The sequence below is a fragment of the Bison bison genome, unplaced genomic scaffold (assembly GCF_000754665.1).
Source record: "Bison bison bison isolate TAMUID 2011002044 unplaced genomic scaffold, Bison_UMD1.0 scf7180017864465, whole genome shotgun sequence".
In the NCBI taxonomy this organism is placed as follows: domain Eukaryota; kingdom Metazoa; phylum Chordata; class Mammalia; order Artiodactyla; family Bovidae; genus Bison; species Bison bison.
This window is the reverse complement of record NW_011495026.1, coordinates 9,118,302-9,138,889: the sequence shown is the minus strand read 5'-3', so window position 1 is coordinate 9,138,889 and position 20,588 is coordinate 9,118,302. Positions and strand designations below refer to the sequence as shown.

Sequence of the window (20,588 nt, the reverse complement as noted above, 5' to 3'; positions counted from 1 at the left end):
TCCAATAATCCTACTCCTGGTTATATATCCAATTAACAATAATCATACCTTGGATAAACCTCACTGGCTACAACAGTGCCACTGCACAAAGCTTGGGTACATATCCAGAAAGACATAAACTCTAATTCAAAAAGATACATATCTAACAATGTTCACAGCACTACTATTCACAAAAACTATGGCACTGTAGAAACAATCCACGTTCTCAGAAATAAACCACTGACTTAAGAAGCTGTGGTATATATTTACAATGGAATATTACTCAGACATAAAGAGGAATGAAATATTGCCATGTGAAGCAACATAGATGGATCTAATGAATACTTAGTTAAGTGAATCAGAGAAAGACTAATACAAGATACTAACTGTAAGTGGAATCTAAGAAATAATAGACATGAATCTATATATACAAAACAGAAGCAGATTCATGTAACAAAGTTACTAAAAGGGAACATTGTTGGGAGTGATAAACTAGGAGTATGGGATTAACAGATACAAAACACTACACATAAAATAGATAAGCAACAAGGATTTACTATTTAGCAGAAGAACTCTGCTCAATATTCTGAAATATTCTTTGCTCCATGTTCAGATTCAACAAACACCTGAAACTTAACAATATTTTAAATCAACATATTAAAAAAAAAGTTAAAAAAATTGTATCATGCTCTGTACTGCCATTCCATGCAAATGGAATTTAAAGAGAGCCAAAGAGTTCTAAGCAAAACAAAAACAGTTCTAAGAGGGACGTTTATAGCAATACAATCTTACCCCTGGATATAAGAAAAATCTCAAACTCACTGCCATATGACAAAATAGAGTTTAAAATAAAGTCTATTACAAAAGACAAAGAAGGATGGTACATAATGATAAAGGGATCAATCCAAGAAGGTATATCATTAATATAAATGTCCTGAACATAGGACCACCTCAATATATAAGGCAAATATTAACAGCCATAAAAGAAGACATCAACAGTAATACAATAGTAGCGGACTTTAACAGCCCACTTTCATCAATGGAAAGATCATCCAGACAGAAAATCAACAGAGAAACACAGGCCTTAAATGACATATTATTCCTGATGGCCTTAACTGATACTTATAGACCATTCCATTCAAAAGCAGCAAATATATATGCTTCTCAAGGGCACATGCAATGCTTTCCAGGATTGATATCTTGGACCAAAAAGCAAGACTCAGTAAATTTATGAAACTTGAAACCATACCAAGTATCTTTTCCAACCACAATGCTATGAGGTCAGAAATCAAGTACAGGAAAAACTATAAAAAACAAACACATGGAGGCTAAACAGTATGCTATTAAATAACTAATGGGTCACTGAAGAAATCAAAGAAGCAATCAAAAAATGCCTAGAGACAAATAAAAACAAAAATGATGATCCAAAAACCTATGGGATGCAGCAAAAGCAGTCCTAAGAGGGAAGTTTATAGCAATCCAATCTTACTTCCAGAAACAAGAAAAAGTCTCAAATTCACAACCTAGCCTTATACTTAAAGCAACTAGAGAAAGAAAAAATAAAACTGAAAGAGGGGAAAAGAAATCATAAAGATCAGAGCAGAAATGAATGAAATAGAGATGAAGAAAACAGCAAAGATCAATGAAACTAAAGCCTGGTTCTTGGAAAAGTTAACTAAATTGATAAATCTTTAGCCAGACTCATCAAGAAAAAAAGGTGAAAGGGCTCAAATCAATAATAAAAGAAATGAAAAAGAACAAGTTACAACAGACACAATAAAAATACAAAGGATCATAAAAGACTACTACAAGCAACTATATACCAATAAAACAGACATTCTAGAAGAAATGGAATAATACTTAGGTATAATTTTCCAAAATTGAGCAGGAAGAAACAAAATATAAACAGACTTCACAAGTATTGAAACTGTGATTAAAAATCTCCCAACAAACAAAGGTCCAGGACCTGAAGGCTTCATAGGCTAATTCTATCAAACATTTAGAGAAGAGTTAACACCCACTCTTTTGAAATTATTCCCAAAAATTGCAGAGGAAGAAACACTCCCAAACTCATTCTATGAGCCCATCATCACCCTGATACCAAAATCAGACGATATCACAAAAAAAGAAAATTACAGGTCAATGTCACTGATGAATACAGACGCAAAAATCCTCAACATAATACCAGCAATCTGAACTTTATAATATATTAAAAGGATCATACATCATGATCAAGTGGTATTTATTTCAAGGATATAAGGTTTTATCAATATCTACAAATCAGTGTGATATATCACATTAACAAACTGAAGAAGAAAAATATATGATCATCTCAATAGATGCAGAAAAAGCTTTTGAAGAAAACTTAAACACCCATTTATAAAAAAACAAAAAACAAAACTCTAGAAAGTAGGCACAGAAGGAACCTACCTCAGCATATAGGAAATATATGACAAACCCACAGCTAACATCATACTCAACAGTAAAAAGCTGAAAGCATTTCCTCGAAGATCAGAAACAAGTCAAGGATATGCACTCTCACCACTGTAATTCAACATAGTTTATGAAGTCCTGCTGCAGCAATCAGAGAAGAAAAAAAGTTAACAGGGATCTCAATTGGAAATAAGAAGTAAAATTATCACTGATTGCAGATGACACGATACACAGAAAATCCTAAAAATGCTACTGGAAAACTACTAGAGCTCACCAATGAATTCAGTATTAAAGTTTCAGGATACAAAATGAATACACTGAAATCTGTTGCCTTTCTATAGGCTAACAATGAAAGACTGGAAAGAGAAATTAAGTAAGCAATCCAATTTAACATCAGTATAAATATGGAATTTAGAAAGATGATAACAATAACCCTGTGTACGAGACAGCAAAAGAGACACTGGTGTATGGAACAGTCTTATGGACTCTGTGGGAGAGGGAGAGGGTGGGAAGATTTGGAAGAATGGCATTGAAACATGTAAAATATCATGTATGAAACGAGATGCCAGTCCAGGTTCAATGCACGATACTGGATGCTTGGGGCTAGTGCACTGGGACGACCCAGAGGGATGGTATGGGGAGGGAGGAGGAAGGAGGGTTCAGGATGGGGAGCACATGTATACCTGTGATGGATTCATTTTGATATTTGGCAAAACTAATACAATTATGTAAAGTTTAAAAATAAAATAAAAAAAAATAAAAATAAAAACAGTATGGGACTGACACAGGAATAGAAATATAGATCAATGGAACAGGACAGAATGTCCAGAGATAAACCCACACACTTATGTTCACGTAATTATGACAAGGGCTTCCCACACAGTGCAGTGGTAAAGAATACAGCTGTCAATGCAGGAGATGCCAGAGTCATGGGTTTGATCCCTGGGTCAAGAATATGGCCTGGAATAGCAAATGGCAACCCTCTCCAGTAATCTTGCCTTGAAAATTACATGGACAGAGGAGTCTGGCAGGCTACATTCCATGGGGTTGCAAAGACTTGGACACGACTAAGCACACATACACACACTCTATGATAAAGGAGGCAAGAATATACAATGGAGAAAAGACAGTGGTTCCCGGAAAACTGGACAGCTACATGTAGAAGAATGAAATTAGAATACTCCCTGACACCACACAGAAAAATAAGCTCAAAATGGATTAAAGACCTAAATATAAGGCCAGATACTATAAAACTCTTAAGGGAAAACACAGGCAGAACACTGACACAAATCACAGCAAGATCTTTTCTAACCCACCTCGTAATGAAAACAAAAAGAAAATAAACAAATGAAACCTAATGAAACTCAGAAGCTTTTGCAGAGCAAAGGAAAAACCATAAACAAAATTAAAAGACAATCTACAGAATGGGAGAAAATATTTGAAAATGATGAGATCGACAAGGGCTTAATTTCCAAAATACAACAACTCGAACAACTCAGTAACACAAAATCAACAACCCAATTGAAAAAGGGACATAACACCTAAATAGGTATTTCTCCAGAGAAGAAATACAGACATCCAATAAGCACATGAAAAGATGCTCAACACTGCTAGTTACTAGAGAAGTGCAGATTAAAACTACAATGAGGTACCACTTCACACCAAAATCGCCACTGCTAAAAACTCCATATAAATAACAAATGCAGGAGGAGATGTGGAGAAAAGGGGACCTTTCTACTCTATTGCTGGGAATATAAGTTGGTAGAGCCACTATGGAAAACAGAACGGAAGTTCCTCAAAAAACTAAAGATAGAATTACCATGTGATCCAGCAAAATGCAAATTCAAAAAGATACTTGCATGTTTATGTTCACAGCAGCATTACTTACAATAGCCCAGTCATGGAAACAACCTAAATGACCTTCCACAGATGAACGAATAAAAATGTGGTAGTTCCAGTTTAAGGTGGCAGAATAGAAGGATGGGTGCTCATCTTCTCCTGTGAGAACACCAAAATCGCAACTAGCTATTGAACAACCATTGAAAGGAGGATAATGGAACCCATCAAAAGATATCGAACATCCACAAAGAAGCTGCAGAGAGACAGTAGGAGGGGCGCAATCACAATAAAATAAAATCCCATGACCACCAGGTGGGTGATCCACAAACTGGAGAATAATACCAAAGAAGTTTTCCCATTGTTGTACAGGTTCTGAACCCCACATCAGGGTTCCCGGCCTAGGGAATCTGACCTTGAAGGCCAGCGGGATTTGATTACAGGACTTACACAGGACTAGGGGAAACAGGGACTCCAGTCTTGGACGGCACAAACAAAATCTTGCCTGCACCAGAAACCAGAGGAAAGGAGCAGTGACTCCACAGGATACTGACCAAAACCCCTGCTAGTGTTGGAGGGTCTCCTGTGGAGGTGTGGGTTGGCAGGGGCTCATCACTGGGACTGGAGCACTGGCAGTAGTAGTCATGAAAGGTCCCCCTTGGTGTAAGCCCTCCTGGGGGTCACCATTAACCCTACTACAGAGCCCTTCACAGATTACTGGCTTGTTGTGGCAAAGGGGCTTGTGTAACTCAATGAAGCTATGAGCCATGCCATGTAGGGCCACCCAAGACAGATGAGTCACAGTAGAGAGTCCTGACAAAACATGATCCACTGGAGGAGGGAATGGCAAATAATCCCAGTATACTTGCCATGAGAACCTCCTGAACTGTATAAAAAGACAAAAAGATACGACACTAAAGGATTAGTCCTCCAGGCCAGAAGGTGTCCACTATGCTACTAGGAAAGAGCAGAGGACATCTACTAATAGCCCCAGAAAGAATGAAGTGGCTTGGCCAAAGTGGAAATGATGCTCAGTTGTGGATTTGTCTGGTGATGAAAGTAAAATGTGATGCTGCAAAGAACAGTATTGCATAGGAACCTGGAATATTAGGTCCATGAATCAAGGTAAATTGGACATGGTCAAGCAGGAGATGGCTAGAGTAAACATAGACATCTTAGGAATCCATGAACTAAAATGGACGGGAATGAACGAAGTTAATTCAGAAGACCATTATATCTACTACTTTGGGCAAGAATCCCTTAGAAGAAATGGAGCAGTCTTCATAATCAACAAAACAATCTGAAATGCCGTCCTTGGGTGCAACCTCAAAAACCACAGAATGATCTGGGTTTGTTTCCAAGGCAAGCCATTCAACATCATAGTAATTCAAGTCTATGCCCCTACCACCATCACTGACTCAATGGACGTGGGTCTGGGTGAACTCCGGGAGTTGGTGATGGACAGGGAGGCCTGGCGTGCTGCAATTCATGGGGTCGTGAAGAGTCGGACACGACTGAGACTGAACTGAACTGAGCCAAGTACGACTTAAATTCCCTATGAATATGCAGTCGAGGTAATGAATAGATTTAAGGTCAGTTCCTTGAAGACCTAGAAGATCTCCTAGAACTAACACCAAAAAAATATGTTCTATTCATCACTGGGGATTGGAATGCAAAAATAGGAAGTCAAGATACCAGGAATAACAGGCAAGTTTGGTCTTGGAGCACAAAATGAAGCAGGGCAAAGGCTAACTGAATTCTGCCAAGAGAATGCACTGGTCATAGCAAACATCCTTTGAAACAATACAAGAGATGACTTTACAAATGGACATTACCAAAGGGTCAATACCGAAATCAAACTGATTACATTCTTTGTAGCCAAAGATAGAGAAGTTCTTTAGAGTCAGCAAAATCAAGACCTGGAGCTGACTGTGGCTCAGATCAGCTTCTCAAAGCAAAATTCAGGCTTAAACTATAAAGTGGGGAAAAGCACCAGGCTAGCCAGGTATGAGAAACGCTGGACTGGAAGAAACACAAGCTGGAATCAAGATTGCCAGGAGAAATATCAATAACCTCAGATATGCAGATGACACCACCCTTATGGCAGAAAGTGAAGAGGAACTAAAAAGCCTCTCGATGAAAGTGAAAGTGGAGAGTGAAAAAGTTGGCTTAAAGCATTCAGAAAACGAAGATCATGGCATCCGGTCCCATCACTTCATGGGAAATAGATGGGGAAACAGTGGAAACAGTGTCAGACTTTATTTTTCTGGGCTCCAAAATCACTGCGGATGGTGACTGCAGCCATGAAATTAAAAGACGCTTACTCCTTGGAAGGACAGTTATGACCAACCTAGACAGCATATTCAAAAGCAGAGATATTACTTTGCCAACAAAGGTCTGTCTAGTCAAGGCTATGGTTTTTCCTGTGGTCATGTATGGATGTGAGAGTTGGACTGTGAAGAAGGCTGAGCGCTGAAGAATTGACGCTTTTGAACTGTGGTGCTGGAGAAGACTCTTGAGAGTCCCTTGGACTGCAAGGAGATCCAACCAGTCCATTCTGAAGGAGATCAGCCCTGGGATTTCTTTGGAGGGAATGATGCTGAAGCTGAAACTCCAGTACTTTGGCCACCTCATGCGAAGAGTTGACTCATTGGAAAAGACTCTGATGCTGGGAGGGATTGGGGGCAAGAGGAGAAGGGGACGACAGAGGGTGAGATGGCTGGATGGCATCACTGACTCGATGGATGTGAGTCTGAGTGAACTCTGGGAGTTGGTGATGGACAGGGAGGCCTGGCGTGCTGTGATTCATGGGGTTGTGAAGAGTCGGACACGACTGAGACTGAACTGAACTGAGCCAGGTACGACTTGAATTCCCTATGAATATGCAATCGAGGTAATGAATAGATTTAAGGGATTAGATCCAGTAAACAGCATGCCTGAAGAACTATGGACAGAGGTCTGTAATACAGTTCAGAAGGCAGTGAACAAACCCACCCCAACAAGAAGGCAAAGTGGTTATCTGAAGAGGAAAAGCGAAAAGCAAGGGAGAAAGGGAAAGGTACATCCAGCTCAACGCAGAGTTCTAGAGAATAGCAAGGAGAAACAAGAAGGCCTTCTTCAATGAATGATGCAAAGAAATACAGGAAAACAACACAAGGGGAAAGACTAGAGCTTCAGGAAAACTGGAAATATCAAGGGAACAATTCATCCAAAGATGGGCACAAATAAAGGACAGAAACAAGAGCGACCTAGTAGAAGCCAAAGAGATTAAATGAAGCCAGAAGCATACATAAAGAACTGTACAAAAATTAACCAGATAATCATTATGGTATGGTTAATCACCCAGAGCCAGACATTCTGGAGTGTGAAGTCAAGTGGGCCTTAAAAAGCACTGCTGTCAATAAAGTTAGTAATGGATGTGATGGAATTCCAGTAGAGCTATTTAAAACCCCTAAAGATATGCTATCAAAGTGCTGCACTCAACATGTCCACAAATCTGGAAGACCTAGCAGTGACTATAGGACTGGAAAAGGTCAATCCTCATCCTAATCCCAAGAAGGACAGTACTAAAGAATGTTCAAACCACTGGACAATTGCACTCATTTCCCACACTACTAAAGTAAGGCAAAGTCAAATTGCTCATTCATGTCTGACTCTTCACAACCTCATGGACTGTATAGCCTGCCAGGCTCTTCTGTCCATAGGATTTTCAAGGCAAGAATACTGGAGTGGGTTGCCATTTAAGATCATGCTTAAAATTTTGCATGGTATGCTTCTGCATTACATGAACCAAGAACTTCCAGATATCCAAGCTGGGTTTAGAAAAGGCAGAGGAACCAGAGATCAAATTGCCAACATTTGCTGGATCACAGAGAAAACAAAGGAATTCCTAGAAAAACATCTACCTGTTCCATTAACTATGCTAAAGCCTTGCACTGTGTGGATCATAAAAAACTGGAAAAATCTTAAAGAGATGGGAATACTAGACCTCTTACCTGTCTCCTGAGAAACATGTATGCAAGTCAAGAAGCATCAGTTAGAACTCTGTATGGAACAACTGGCTAGTTCAGGATTGAGAAAGGAGTATGCCAAGGCTGTCTGTTGTCACCCTGTTTATTTAACTTATACACAGAGCACATCATGAAAGATGCCAGGCTGGATGAGTTACAACAGGAGAAACACCAACAACCTCATGTATGCAGATGATACCACTCTAACGGCAGAAAGCAAAGAGGAACTAAAGAACCTCTCGATGAGGGTGAAGGAGGAGAGTGAAAAAGCCAGCTTAAAAGTAAATACTAAAAAAACTAAGATCATGGCATTCGGCCGCATCACTTCATGGCAAATAGAAGGGGAAAAGATGGAAGAAGTAACAGACGTCCTCTTCTTGGGCTCTAAAATCACCGTGGATGGGGACCGTGGTCATGAAATCAGAAGACAAATGCCTCTTGGCATGAAAGGCATGACAAGCCTAGATAGTGTGTTGAAAAGCAAAGACATCACTTTGCTGACAAAGGTCCATATAGTTAAGGTTATGGTCTTTCCAATGATCACGTATGATTGTGAGAGTTGGACCATAGAGAAGGCAGAGTGCAGAAGAATTGATGCCTTTGAACTGTGGTGCTGGAGAAGACTCTTTAGAGTCCCTTGGACAGCAAGAAGATCAAACCAATCTGTCTTAAAGGAAATCAACCCTGAATATTCACTGGAAGGACTGATGCTGAAGCTACAATATTTTGGTCACCTGATGTGAACAGTCGACTCACTGGAAAAGACCCTGGATGCTGGGAAAGATTGAGGGCAGAAGAAGGTGTCAGAGAATCAGATGGCTGGATGGCACCACTGATGCAATGGACATGAACTTGGGCAAACTCTGGGAGATGGTGTGGGACACGGAGGCCTGGCCCGCTGCAGTTCATGGGGTGGCAAAGAGTCGGACAGAACTGGGCAACTGAACAGCAAAAACAGAGCCCTTAGACCCCAGGGCTGGGTATCCTCAGGCCAAACAACTAACAGGGAGGGAGCACAACCCCACCCATTAGCAAATAATTGGATTAAAGATTTACTGAGCAAGGCCCTGCCCACCAGAGCAAGACAGAAGAACCAGAGTTCACTGGGGCTAGAACAAAAACCACATTAAAGAAAGTTAATCAGGATGAAAAAGCAGAAAGTTATGTCCCAGAGGAAGGGACAAGACAAAAACCCCCCAAAAACAACTAAATGAAGTGGAGATAGGCAACCTTCCTGAAAAAGAATTCAAGACTCTCATTTAGATTTGATGGAGAAATCAAGCTTTCCAGACAAGTAAAGAGAATTCAGCACCACCAAACCAGCTTTACAATAAATGTTAAAGGAACTTTCTAGGCAGTAAACAGAAGAGAAGGAAAAGAGCTACAGAAAATAAACCCAAAACAATTAAGAAAATGGTAATAGGATCATACATATCAATAATTACCTTAAAGGTAAATGGATTAAATGTATTAAACAAAAGACATACACTGGCTGGGTAGATGAAAATATGTGCATGTATGCATTTTCCCTTATCACATCACTCTGCTTGACCCCCCCCCTCCAAACTGTATGTAATTATTTTATTGTTAGACTAATCATGTTCCCATTATGGCTTGCAATTGTAATTATCTTTTATTGTCTGGCTACTGACTGTGAAAACTGATCAAAATATTTTACTGTTGTGATTATGTAACTATTACTCACTTAATACCACTGTATCATGATTGGTCAACAGAAAATATAATAGAATTCTGCATCACCAAGACTACCATTTAATAGAAAAACCTGTAAAAAGATGTGGTACATATATATATACAGAATAGAATACTACTCATCCACAAAAAAAGAACAAGACAGGGCTTCCCTGGTCTGGGAACCACTGGACAAGTGGTTAAGAATCTGCCTTGCAATGCAAGGGACACTGGTTTGACCCCTGGTACAGAAGGGTCCCCTGTGCTGGGGAGCTGCTGAGCCCGTGCGGAACAATAATGAACCAGCACTCTGGAGCCTGCAAGCTACAACTACTGAAGCCTGAGCACCTGGACCCTGTGCTCTGTAACAAGAGAAGCCACCTCAATGAGAAGGCTGCACACTACAATGCAAAGTAGCCCCTGCTCAGCACAACTGAAGAAAGCCTGCATGCAGCAATGAAGACCCACCACAGTCAAAAAATTAAATAATCTTTGGGGGAAAAAAGAATGAAATAATGCTACTTGCAGCAACATGAATGGAACTAGAGATTATCACACTATGTGAAGTCAGAAAGATAAATACTACATGATATCATTTATATGTGGATTCTAAAATATGATACAAACTGATCTATGAAACTGAAATCATGGACATACAGAACAAACTGGTGGTTGCCATGGGGGAGGGGGTTGGGGGAGAGATGGAGGTTGGGCAGATGTACGCTTTTATACATAGAATGAATAAACAACTAGGTTCTACTTTACAGCACAAGGAACTATACTCAATATCCTTTGATAAACCTTAATGGAATAGACTATTAAAAAAGAAATGTGTATATATGTATAATTGAATCACTGCTACACAGCAGAAATTCACACATTGTAAATCAACCATATGTCAATAAAAATACTGATTGCAGTAAATAAAAAATATCTTTCTATATTTTTTAAGCATATCAAAGTTTCCACACTTTATTTTTCTCTAGATAGAAGTAAATATTTAGAAAGCAACTATAAAGAAGCAGCAACTTACTTTATTTCGATCTTGGACAACCAGTATTTTTCTAGTATTTTCATCAAATACAGCTCCTGTTGGGGGGAAAAGATAATCAAGAAATATGAATTTCATTCACCTCAGATTACTCCCACACTATTACCTGTGGTCATCTGAAGGCCTAGTTCAAATAACCACCTCATCCTTGAAGAGTTGTAAAATAACTTCAGTAAGAAACCAGTTGCTCAGTTATCTTGGGTCTTTAATGGCTGAAAGTAACAACGATGGTTCTAGCATATGCTATCTTACAGAATAATCATTTGCATCTCCTTCTCTAGATCATCTATTCCTGATGATAGTTAAAATATTCTTTCTATTCTTTTAAGCATTTAGTGTCCAATTTTAAGTGCTTAAAAATATCCATTGAATCAATGGATTGACTTTTCCATTTTGATACTTATTCCTTGAATCACTATGTATAAACATGATCCAAATCTCAAATATCTCAACTTTCAGTTCAAGACTTCTTCCTTAAAGCCACTTAAATTCCCTTATCACATTATGTACACAACTTTATAACTTACCAATATATTGCTACAGAATACTTTTTAATCAGCAGTTTATATTTTTTAAAGTTCTAGACCATTTCTTTGATTTATTCATTCAACATATACACTGCCCAGCACACTAGGCATTTTGCTAGATATCAGGCACTCAAAATTAAGTTTTTTTCTATCCTTGGGTAATGCTAGGTCAAAAACAAAATGACACTTTAATGATCTAGAGCTTCCCTGATAGCTCAGTTGGTAAAGAATCCACCTGCAATGCAGGAGACCCAGCTTCGATTCCTGGGTCAAAAGATCCGCTGGAATAGGGATAGACTATACCCTCCAGTATTCTTGGGCTTCCCTGTGGCTCAGCTGGTAAAGAATCTGCCTGCAATGTGGGAGACCTGGGTTTGATCCCTAGGTTGGGAAGATCTCCTGGAGAAGGGAAAGGCTACCCACTCCAGTATTCTGGCCTAGAGAATTCCACGGACTGCAGTCCACAGGGTCAGAGTCAGACACTACTGAGCAACTTTTACTTAAAGATTTGCATTAAGTTTCTTTAAATGCTATAATTTAAACATTATTTGTATTTACATAATGTGGGAAGATATTGTTAAAAATATACTTTCTATTCATTCATTCAATATTAATTGAGCTCCTATATATAACACATGTAGGTTCTATATTTATAGTATATGAATTGAGATCTTTTTTTTTGTGTCAGGCACGTTTCCAGTTGCTAAGGATACAGTCTCAAAGAATCAGACACAACCTAGCAACTGAACCACAAGGATACAGTGGTGAACAAAATGCCCTATCATTATGAGGCTCTTGTTTTGAGGCTGGTACGAAGTTACAAATGAAAAATAAATTATGTAGAACCTGTGTGCAAGCTAAGTTGATTCAGTAGTGTCTGACTCTTTGCGACCCTATGCACTATAGGCACCAGGCTCCTCTGCCCATGGGATTCTCCAGGCAAAAATACTGAAGTGGGTTGCCATTTGGTACTCTAGGGGATCTTTCCCACCCAGGGACAGAACCTCTGTTTCTTACTTCTCCTGCATTGGCAGGTGGATTATTTACCACTAGCGCCACCTGACGGTGCTTAGTCGCTTGGTTGTGTGCTACTCTGCAATCCCACGGACTGTAGCCCACAAGGCTCTTCTGTCCATGCAATTAATCCAGGGAAGAATACTGGAGTCAGTTGCCATTTCCTACTCCAGAGGATCTTCCTGATCGAGGGATTGAACCCACATCTCCTGTTTCTCCTGCCTGGCAGGCGAATTCTTTACCACTGCACCACCTGGGGAGCCCATATAGAACATGCTGCTGCTGCTGTTAAGTCGCTTCAGTTGTGTTCGATTCTGTGTGACCCCAGAGACGGCAGCCCACCAGGCTCCCCCGTCCCTGGGATTCTCCAGCAAGAACACTGGAGTGGGTTGCCATTTCCTTCTCCAATGCATGAAAGTGAAAAGTGAAAGTGAAGTCGCTCAGTCGTGTCTGACTCTTCAAGACCCCATGGACTGCAGCCTACCAGGCTCCTCCGTCCACGGGATTTGCCAGGCAAGAGTACTGGAGTGGGGTGCCATTGCCTTCTCCGATATAGAACATAAGGCGGTAATAAATATTACAGATGCAATACAGTAGGGAATAGATACACGTAACAAACGGAAGAACAATTTTCTCTGAAATTTAAACATCCCATTTTAGCACTTCAAAGTCAAGAAAGAAAACCACAAAGTGAGATAATTAACATTAATGTTGGCTTCTAGTAGAAAATATAAACTATAATTGGTTGAGTGAGCCTTAGGAAGCATTACTACAAACAAAGCTAGTATAAGTGATGGAATTCCAGATGAGCTATTTAAGATCCTAAGAGATGATGCTATTAAAGTGCTGCACTCAACATGCCAGCATATTTGGAAAACAGCAATGGCCACAGGACTGGAAAAGGTCAGTTTCACTCCAATCCCAAAGAAAAGCAATGCCAAAGAATGTTCAAACCAACATATAATGTCACTCATTTCACATGCTAGCAAGGTAGTGCTCAAAATCCTTCAGGCTAAGCTTCAACAGTATGTGAACTGAAAACTTCCGTATGTACAAGCTGGATTTAGAAAAGGTAGCAGAACCAGCGATCAAATTGCCAAAATCCACCGGATCATAGAAAAAGGGAATTACAAAAAAACATCTGCTTCACTAACTACACTAAAGCCTTTGACTGTGTGGATCACAACAAACTGTCGAAAATTCTTAAAGAGAAGGGAATACCAAACCACCATACCTGCCTCCTGAGAAATCTGTATGCAGGTCAAGAAACAACAGTTAGAACTGCACATGGAACAATGGACTGGTTCAAAATGGGGAAAGGAGCATGTCAAGGCTATATATTGTCACCCTGCTTATTTAACTTATATACAGTGTGCTAAGTGCTAAGTCGCTTCAGTTGTGTCCGACTCTGTGTGACCCGATAGACGGCAACGCATCAGGTTCCCCTGTCTCTGGGATTCTCCAGGCAAGAACACTGGAGTGGGCTGCCATTTCCTTCTCCAATGCATGAAAGTGAAAAGTGAAAGTGAAGTCACTCAGTCATATCTGACTCTCAGCAACCCCATGGTACATCATGTGAAATGCCAGGCTGGATGAAGCACTCAGTCCAATTCCAGGCTCAATCAAGCTTAAGATTAAGCTTGATTTATCTTAATCTTGATAATCTTAATAATCTTAATCTTGATAATCTAAGATTAAGGGTAAAATATCAACAACCTCAGATACGCAGATGATACCAGTTTAATGGCAGACAGTGAAGAGATAAAGAGCCTCTTGAGGAGCTTGCAAAAAGAGTGTGAAAAAGCTGGTTTAAAACTCAACATTCAAAAAACTACAATCATGGCATCCCATCCCATAACTTCATGGCAAACAGCTGGGGAGAACGTAGAAACAATGGCAGATTTTATTTTCTTGGGCTTCAAAATCACTGTTGATGGCAACTACAGCCATGAAATTAAAAGATGCTTGCTCCTTGGAAGAAAGCTATGACACAGAGTGTATTAAAAAGCAGAGAGATCACTTTGCTGACAAAAGTCTGTATAGTCAAAGCTACGGTTTTTCCAGTAGTCATGTACAGGTGTCAGCGTAGAACCACAAAGAAGGCTCAACACCAAAGAATTGATGCTTTTGAACTGTAGTGCTGGAAAAGACCCTCACAGTCCCTTGGACAGCAAGATCAAACCAGTCAATCCTAAAGGAAATCAACCCTGAATTCATTGGACAGACTGATCCTGAAGCTCCAGTATTCTGGCCAGCTGATACAAACAGCCAACTCATGGGAAAAGACCCTGGATGCTGGGAAAGATTGAGGGCAGGAGGAAAAGGGGGTGACAGAGGATGAGATGGCTGGATGACATCACTGACTCAATGGACGTGAGTTTGAGCAAACTCCGGGAGACAGTGAAGGACAGGGAAGCCTGGAGTGCTCTAGTCCATGGGGTCACAAAGAGTTGGAAATATCTTAGCAACTTAACAACAAAAACAAATAATTTAACTGGACTTTATGTGAGTTTAAGGCCAAAGAAATAACCAAGAAAATCTACTCTTAATTTTTAATAATTTGTCATTACACAAATTGAACTTTTCCTTCCTTCACTATAAATGAGCCAAAAATAGCACCGGTAAACACAATGTGAGCGACCCCTGCTGGTCACAACACAGAAGCTAAATAAACCCAAAGAAACAGTGAAAACAGGGAAAAAGTGGAAACAATGACAGACTTTATTTTTGGGGGCTCCAAAATCACTGCAGATAATGACTGCAGCCATGAAATTAAAAGACACTTGCTCTTTGGAAGAAAAGTAATGACCAACCCAGACAGCATATTAAAAAGCAGAGACATTACTTTGCCAACAACGGTTCATCTAGTCAAAGCTATGGTTTGTCCAGTAGTCATGTACAGATGTTAAGAGTTGGACTATAAAGAAACCTGAGCACCAAAGAATTGATGTTTTTGAACTATGGTGTTGGAGAAGACTCTTGAGAGTCCCTTTGACTGCAAGGAGATCCAACCAGTCCATCCTAAAGGAAATCAGTCCTGAATATTCATTCGAAGGACTGATGTTGAAGCTGAAACTCCAATACTTTGGCCACCTGATGCAAAGAGCTGCCTCATTTGAAAAGACCCTGACGCTGGGAAAGATTGAAGGTGGGAGGAAAAGGAGACGACAGAGGATGAGATGGTTGGATGGCATCACTAACTCAATGGACGTGAGTTCGAATAAACTCCAGGAGGTGGGGATAGATAGGGAGGCCTGGAATGCTGCAGTTCATGGGGTTGTAAAGAGTCAGATATAACTGTGTGACTGAACTGAAACCCAAAGAGATTAGGGATTCAATTATTGTATTAAGATGACTAGTCAGGTACTGTACTATTTTTCCAGAGAAGGCAACGGCACCCCACTCCAGTACTCCTGCCTGGAAAATCCCATGGATGGAGGAGCCTGGTAGGCTGCAGTCCATGGGGTCGCTAAGAGTCGGACATGACTGAGCGACTTCACTTTCACTTTTCACTTTCATGCAATGGGGAAGGAAATGGCAACCCACTCCAGTGTTCTTGCCTGGAGAATCCCGGGGATGGGGGAGCCTGGTGGGCTGCCGTCTATGGGGTCACACAGAGTCAGACACGACTGAAGTGACTTAGCAGCAGCAGCAGTACTATTTTTCATAATAATCCTGTGAGTGGTATAATTTTGAGTGCCCAACTTCACAAAGCCTTGAAACTGATGTCCTTTCTGGGTCACAAGCAGGTACTCTCACTGTCCAGTACCTTCACCACACAATTGCCTTTTCAGAGGGCTGACATTACCATTTGAAGATCTATCCAACCATTCATTCAAGAAATATTTACTGAGCACCTAGATTATACCAGACAATGTATTTTTGCATGCATGCTCAGTTGTATCCGCTTCTCTCCAACTCCATGGATTGTAGCCTGCCAGGCTTCTCTGTACATGGAATTCCCAGGCAAGAATACTGGATTGGGTTGCCATTCCCTTCTCCAGGGTATCTTCCCAGCCCAGAAATCAAACTCATGTCTTCTGTGTCTCCTGCATTGGCAGGCAAAATTCTTTACCATTGTGCCACCCGAGAAGCTTGACACTGTGTTTAGTCTGAGGATTAAGAGGTAAACAAGACAGATAAAATATTTGCCGTCCCAGACTTCACATTATTGTGGGGACAATTAAGGACATGGTAATTTCAAATTGTGATAAGTTCTACAAACAAAAACAGAGCTGGGAACTTCCCTGGTGGTCCAGTGGCTAAGACTCCATGCTCCCAATACAGAGGACCTGGGTTTGATCCCTGGTGGGGGAACTAGATCCCACCTGCCACAACTAAGACTTCACATGCTGCAACTAAGACCTGGCATGGCCAAATAAACAAATTAAAATAAATATTAAAAAACAAAAACAGAGCTGGATAAAGGATGATGGGATTGGTAGGTGGGAGGACTATTTTATGCAGGAAGGTCAGGAACTTTTCTGAGGAGATATTTCAGCTCTAAAGAGCTCAATAAACAAAGCTCTCTGGAAGAGCACTGCAGGAAGAGAAGCCAGTAGGTTTAACAGCTCTGAGGCAGATAGAAGCTGTTTGAAGACAGGAGGAAAGCCACAGCTTTCCAATGTAGAGGAGGAAAGATTTTTTTTCCCTTTACTCACTTCAGCTGTGTCTGAGACCTGAGCTGAACTGACATGACAGATTAATGGATAAGAAATATGTACATTTTATTTGGTGTTAATATTACCACGTGGCCTGGGTGGAGGTCTCCACAGAAATGAAAATCTCCTCAAAGTGTTTAGACCCAGGGGCTTATGTATATACCATTCTAGGAAAGAGGGATAAATTGTGCATAAATGACCAAAGAACGAGGGCTTTGTTCTAGGGGAGATAAACGGTGAAAAAAGTGCCGAGGAACTAACTATATGGGGAAACTAGCAAAACATAATGGTTGTTTTCATAAGGTTTGTACTGACAGTGAAGAATCTGTCTGCACTGCAGGAGACATCGATTCGATCCCTGGGTTGGAAAGATCCCCTAGAGAAGGAAATGGCAACCTACCCCAGTATTCTGGCCTGGGGGATTCCATGGACAGAGGAGCCTGGAGTGCTATAGTTCAAGGGGTCGCAAAGAGTCAGACATGACTTGAGTGATTAACACTTTACTTGTTATTTCATAAGGTTTGTACAGATTTATCTCAATGTCAACTCCCCATCTCTGGTGATAATATTCTCCTCTTTATGGTAGAAAAATTTATGCCCTGCTTTTAGGTAGAAAGGGTCAGGCAGAGAGCCCTTCCTGCTCTCTCTCAATTGTCTTCACTTTGGCATATTTGAGGGTGGTATGTTCTGAATTCCTTAACCAGCTACATCTTGTAGCTTTTAACAAAAAATGTCAACTATTTTCTCTTCATCTAAAAAACTGTATCTTTTTAGAAAAATGTCTTACAGTATCTTCCGACCTCTATGGCCACTTCAAATCCTGGTTATTCTTCAAAACTCTGGTCAAGTTCCAGATTTCTCATCCCCTAAACTCCTATGGCATATCTTAACCATAATATATAGTACTTAGTTATAAACAAGTTCTTCATAGGTGACTCTTTATGCATGTATTACCAATTCTCTAGTACTAACTGGAAACTCTAATTTGAAAGTCTGTATCAATGAACTGATAATTATCTGTATGTCTTTTTAAAGAAGTGTGAGACTGTCATCAAATTTTCAAGTGGTCTTTTGAAGCAGAGAAGAATGGAAAGCTGAATTGCCTCTATTTGCTACAGGATAGTGAGACTGTGGACAGAGAAAACACTAGAAATCCTTGAGCAACTCCTTAGAATACTTTGAAGATGAGGACTACCTTTTAAAACTCTTATTAATTATATGAAGGCAAATGATGCTCTTATTAATAAATTACTAACAATACATATTGCTGCCTTGTAATAAATCACAAGCATTTTTTCCTATTTTCATTTTTCTGAAAACCTGAGAGCTTTCTTAACCCTCGTTCTCAAAGGGTCATCCTAGAGAACCAGCATCAATACCAGCAGCTGCAGCAGCAGAGAATTTATTAGAATTGCAATTTTCGGGCCGCATCTCAGACCAAATGAATTAAAAACTCCTGAGGCTGGGGCCCAGCAATCTGCTTTAACAACCCCCTCCAGGTGATTTTGATGCACTCTATAGTCTTGCCTGGAAAATTCCATGGACAGAAGAGCCTGGCGGTCTACAGTTCCTGGAGTCAAAGAGAGTCAGATACGAGTGAGTAAGCATGTGCGCACACAATTTGAGAACTCCCGTCTTAGCTCAAAGCACTCAAGCTAACCACTGACTTAAAAGTCATGTTCCAATCACTGAAAAACTGGTTTGCTTCACCTTAAATTCAACTTTACAGTTTTATTATCACACAATTCATACTAACACGGTGTACCATAATGAAATGATATATTCCTGGATCCCATTAAGTGTTCCTATTTCAGTAGTGAAGTTCAAATGTCTGTGTAAAACATGTTCAAACATATCCTTTGGAAAACTAACCTTGCTTGTTCTCTGTGCTGCCCTCTGCTGATTCATAAGGCAAACTTCATCTCTTTAAAGCATTAGCTCCAGTTGGAAGATAATCATTTAATCAAATTATTCATTCCACATGAATAAAGTGCGGCTCAGATGGTAAAGAGCCTGCCTGCAATGTGGAAGACCTGGGTTCAATCCCTGGGTCCGGAAGATCCCCTGGAGAAGGGAATGGCAACCCACTCCAGTACTCTTCCCTGGAAAATCCCATGGACGGAGGAGCCTGGTGGGCTACAGGCCATGGGGTCGCAAAGAGTTGGACACGACTGAGCGACTTCACTTTCAGCTCTAAGAAGAAATCAGGTAATCCTCTAAACAATTGATTCTGATTATCTTCAGTTTGAAACTGACCTGCAACTCCCACTTGATGTGTAGCATATCCTGGTAATCTGCTGGGCCCATCTCCCAGCCACAGAGACAGCATAGATGAATCTGATTCCGCGTGATGAAAGCAGAAGCCCAGGGAAGCGGCAGGGGCAATAAATCGACTTTGGAGGATGGGAATGTGCAGCCACACCGCTACTCTACCTTCTGATCTCCATTTCTGTACTGCAGCTGAAATGCAAAAAACAGACATCTATAAATATTTTCCAGAGAGAAAACTGGAATAAATTAAAACTCAACTCTGGGTGTCACTTCCTCCAATAAGTCATATTCAAGTTCCACTTGGGGGATGGTGGTGGAGGGGGTAAGGGGGGATCCCAAAATGTCCTGTTAACATACATCAGCAGCATAATTTCCCCATTTCTTGAAAATGAAGTCAATATAGTGATGATCTTTATATATCATCTGACAATACCTGACATACAATTTGTGCTCAATAATTGCAGAATGCACAAACCGATTTAAATAAATTACTGTTTCAATGCTGTTCTTTTTAACAATGAGTTTCAGTCTTTATAAATGACTACCACGGGCTTTTATTTACTGTTTCAAATATATGTGGGGTTTTTTTTTTTTTTGGTTTATACATTTTGAGGTGGTTAAAAATTAGCTTTGCTTTTAAATAATGTATGGTAGTTCTAGAAAATTTTGAAAATAAAATGAAGAAATCAAAACTTCACATTAGCACACAGAGACATTTAAAATTTTGACCCTTTTTCCATAAATATAATTTTGGAACTGACACACCACATATAATTTACAACATGCTTTTTTTTTAATATAGACATTTTGTTACCATTAAAATTCTTTAATGAACATATATTTTTAATGACTGCATAATTTTCCTCATACATTTAGGTGTACCACAAATTACTTAACTAACCTAATTTTGGACATGTAGATTGTTTGTTTAGTTCAGTTCAGTCGCTCAGTCAGTGTCTGACTCTTGGCGACTCCATGAATCGGAGCACGCCAGGCCTCCCTGTCCATCACCAACTCCCGGAGTCCACCCAAACCCATGTCCATTGTGTTGGTGACGCCATCCAACCATCTCATCCTCTGTTGTCCCCTTCTCCTCCTGCCCTCAATCTTTCCC

General features: G+C 40.2%; 1 protein-coding gene across 2 annotated transcripts in view; it reads right to left on the bottom strand.

The window, feature by feature from the left end:
• NUDT6 (nudix (nucleoside diphosphate linked moiety X)-type motif 6) overlaps positions 1-20,588 on the bottom strand; it is a 59,608-nt gene that overhangs the window by 35,234 nt on the left and 3,786 nt on the right. For both annotated transcript variants that reach the window (XM_010860269.1, XM_010860270.1), the window contains exons 2-3: positions 19,460-19,663; positions 10,984-11,039 (exon numbers count right to left, since the gene is read on the bottom strand). In XM_010860269.1, coding sequence (XP_010858571.1) covers positions 10,984-11,039; positions 19,460-19,663 — 260 coding nt within the window. The remainder of the gene's footprint in view (positions 1-10,983; positions 11,040-19,459; positions 19,664-20,588) is intronic.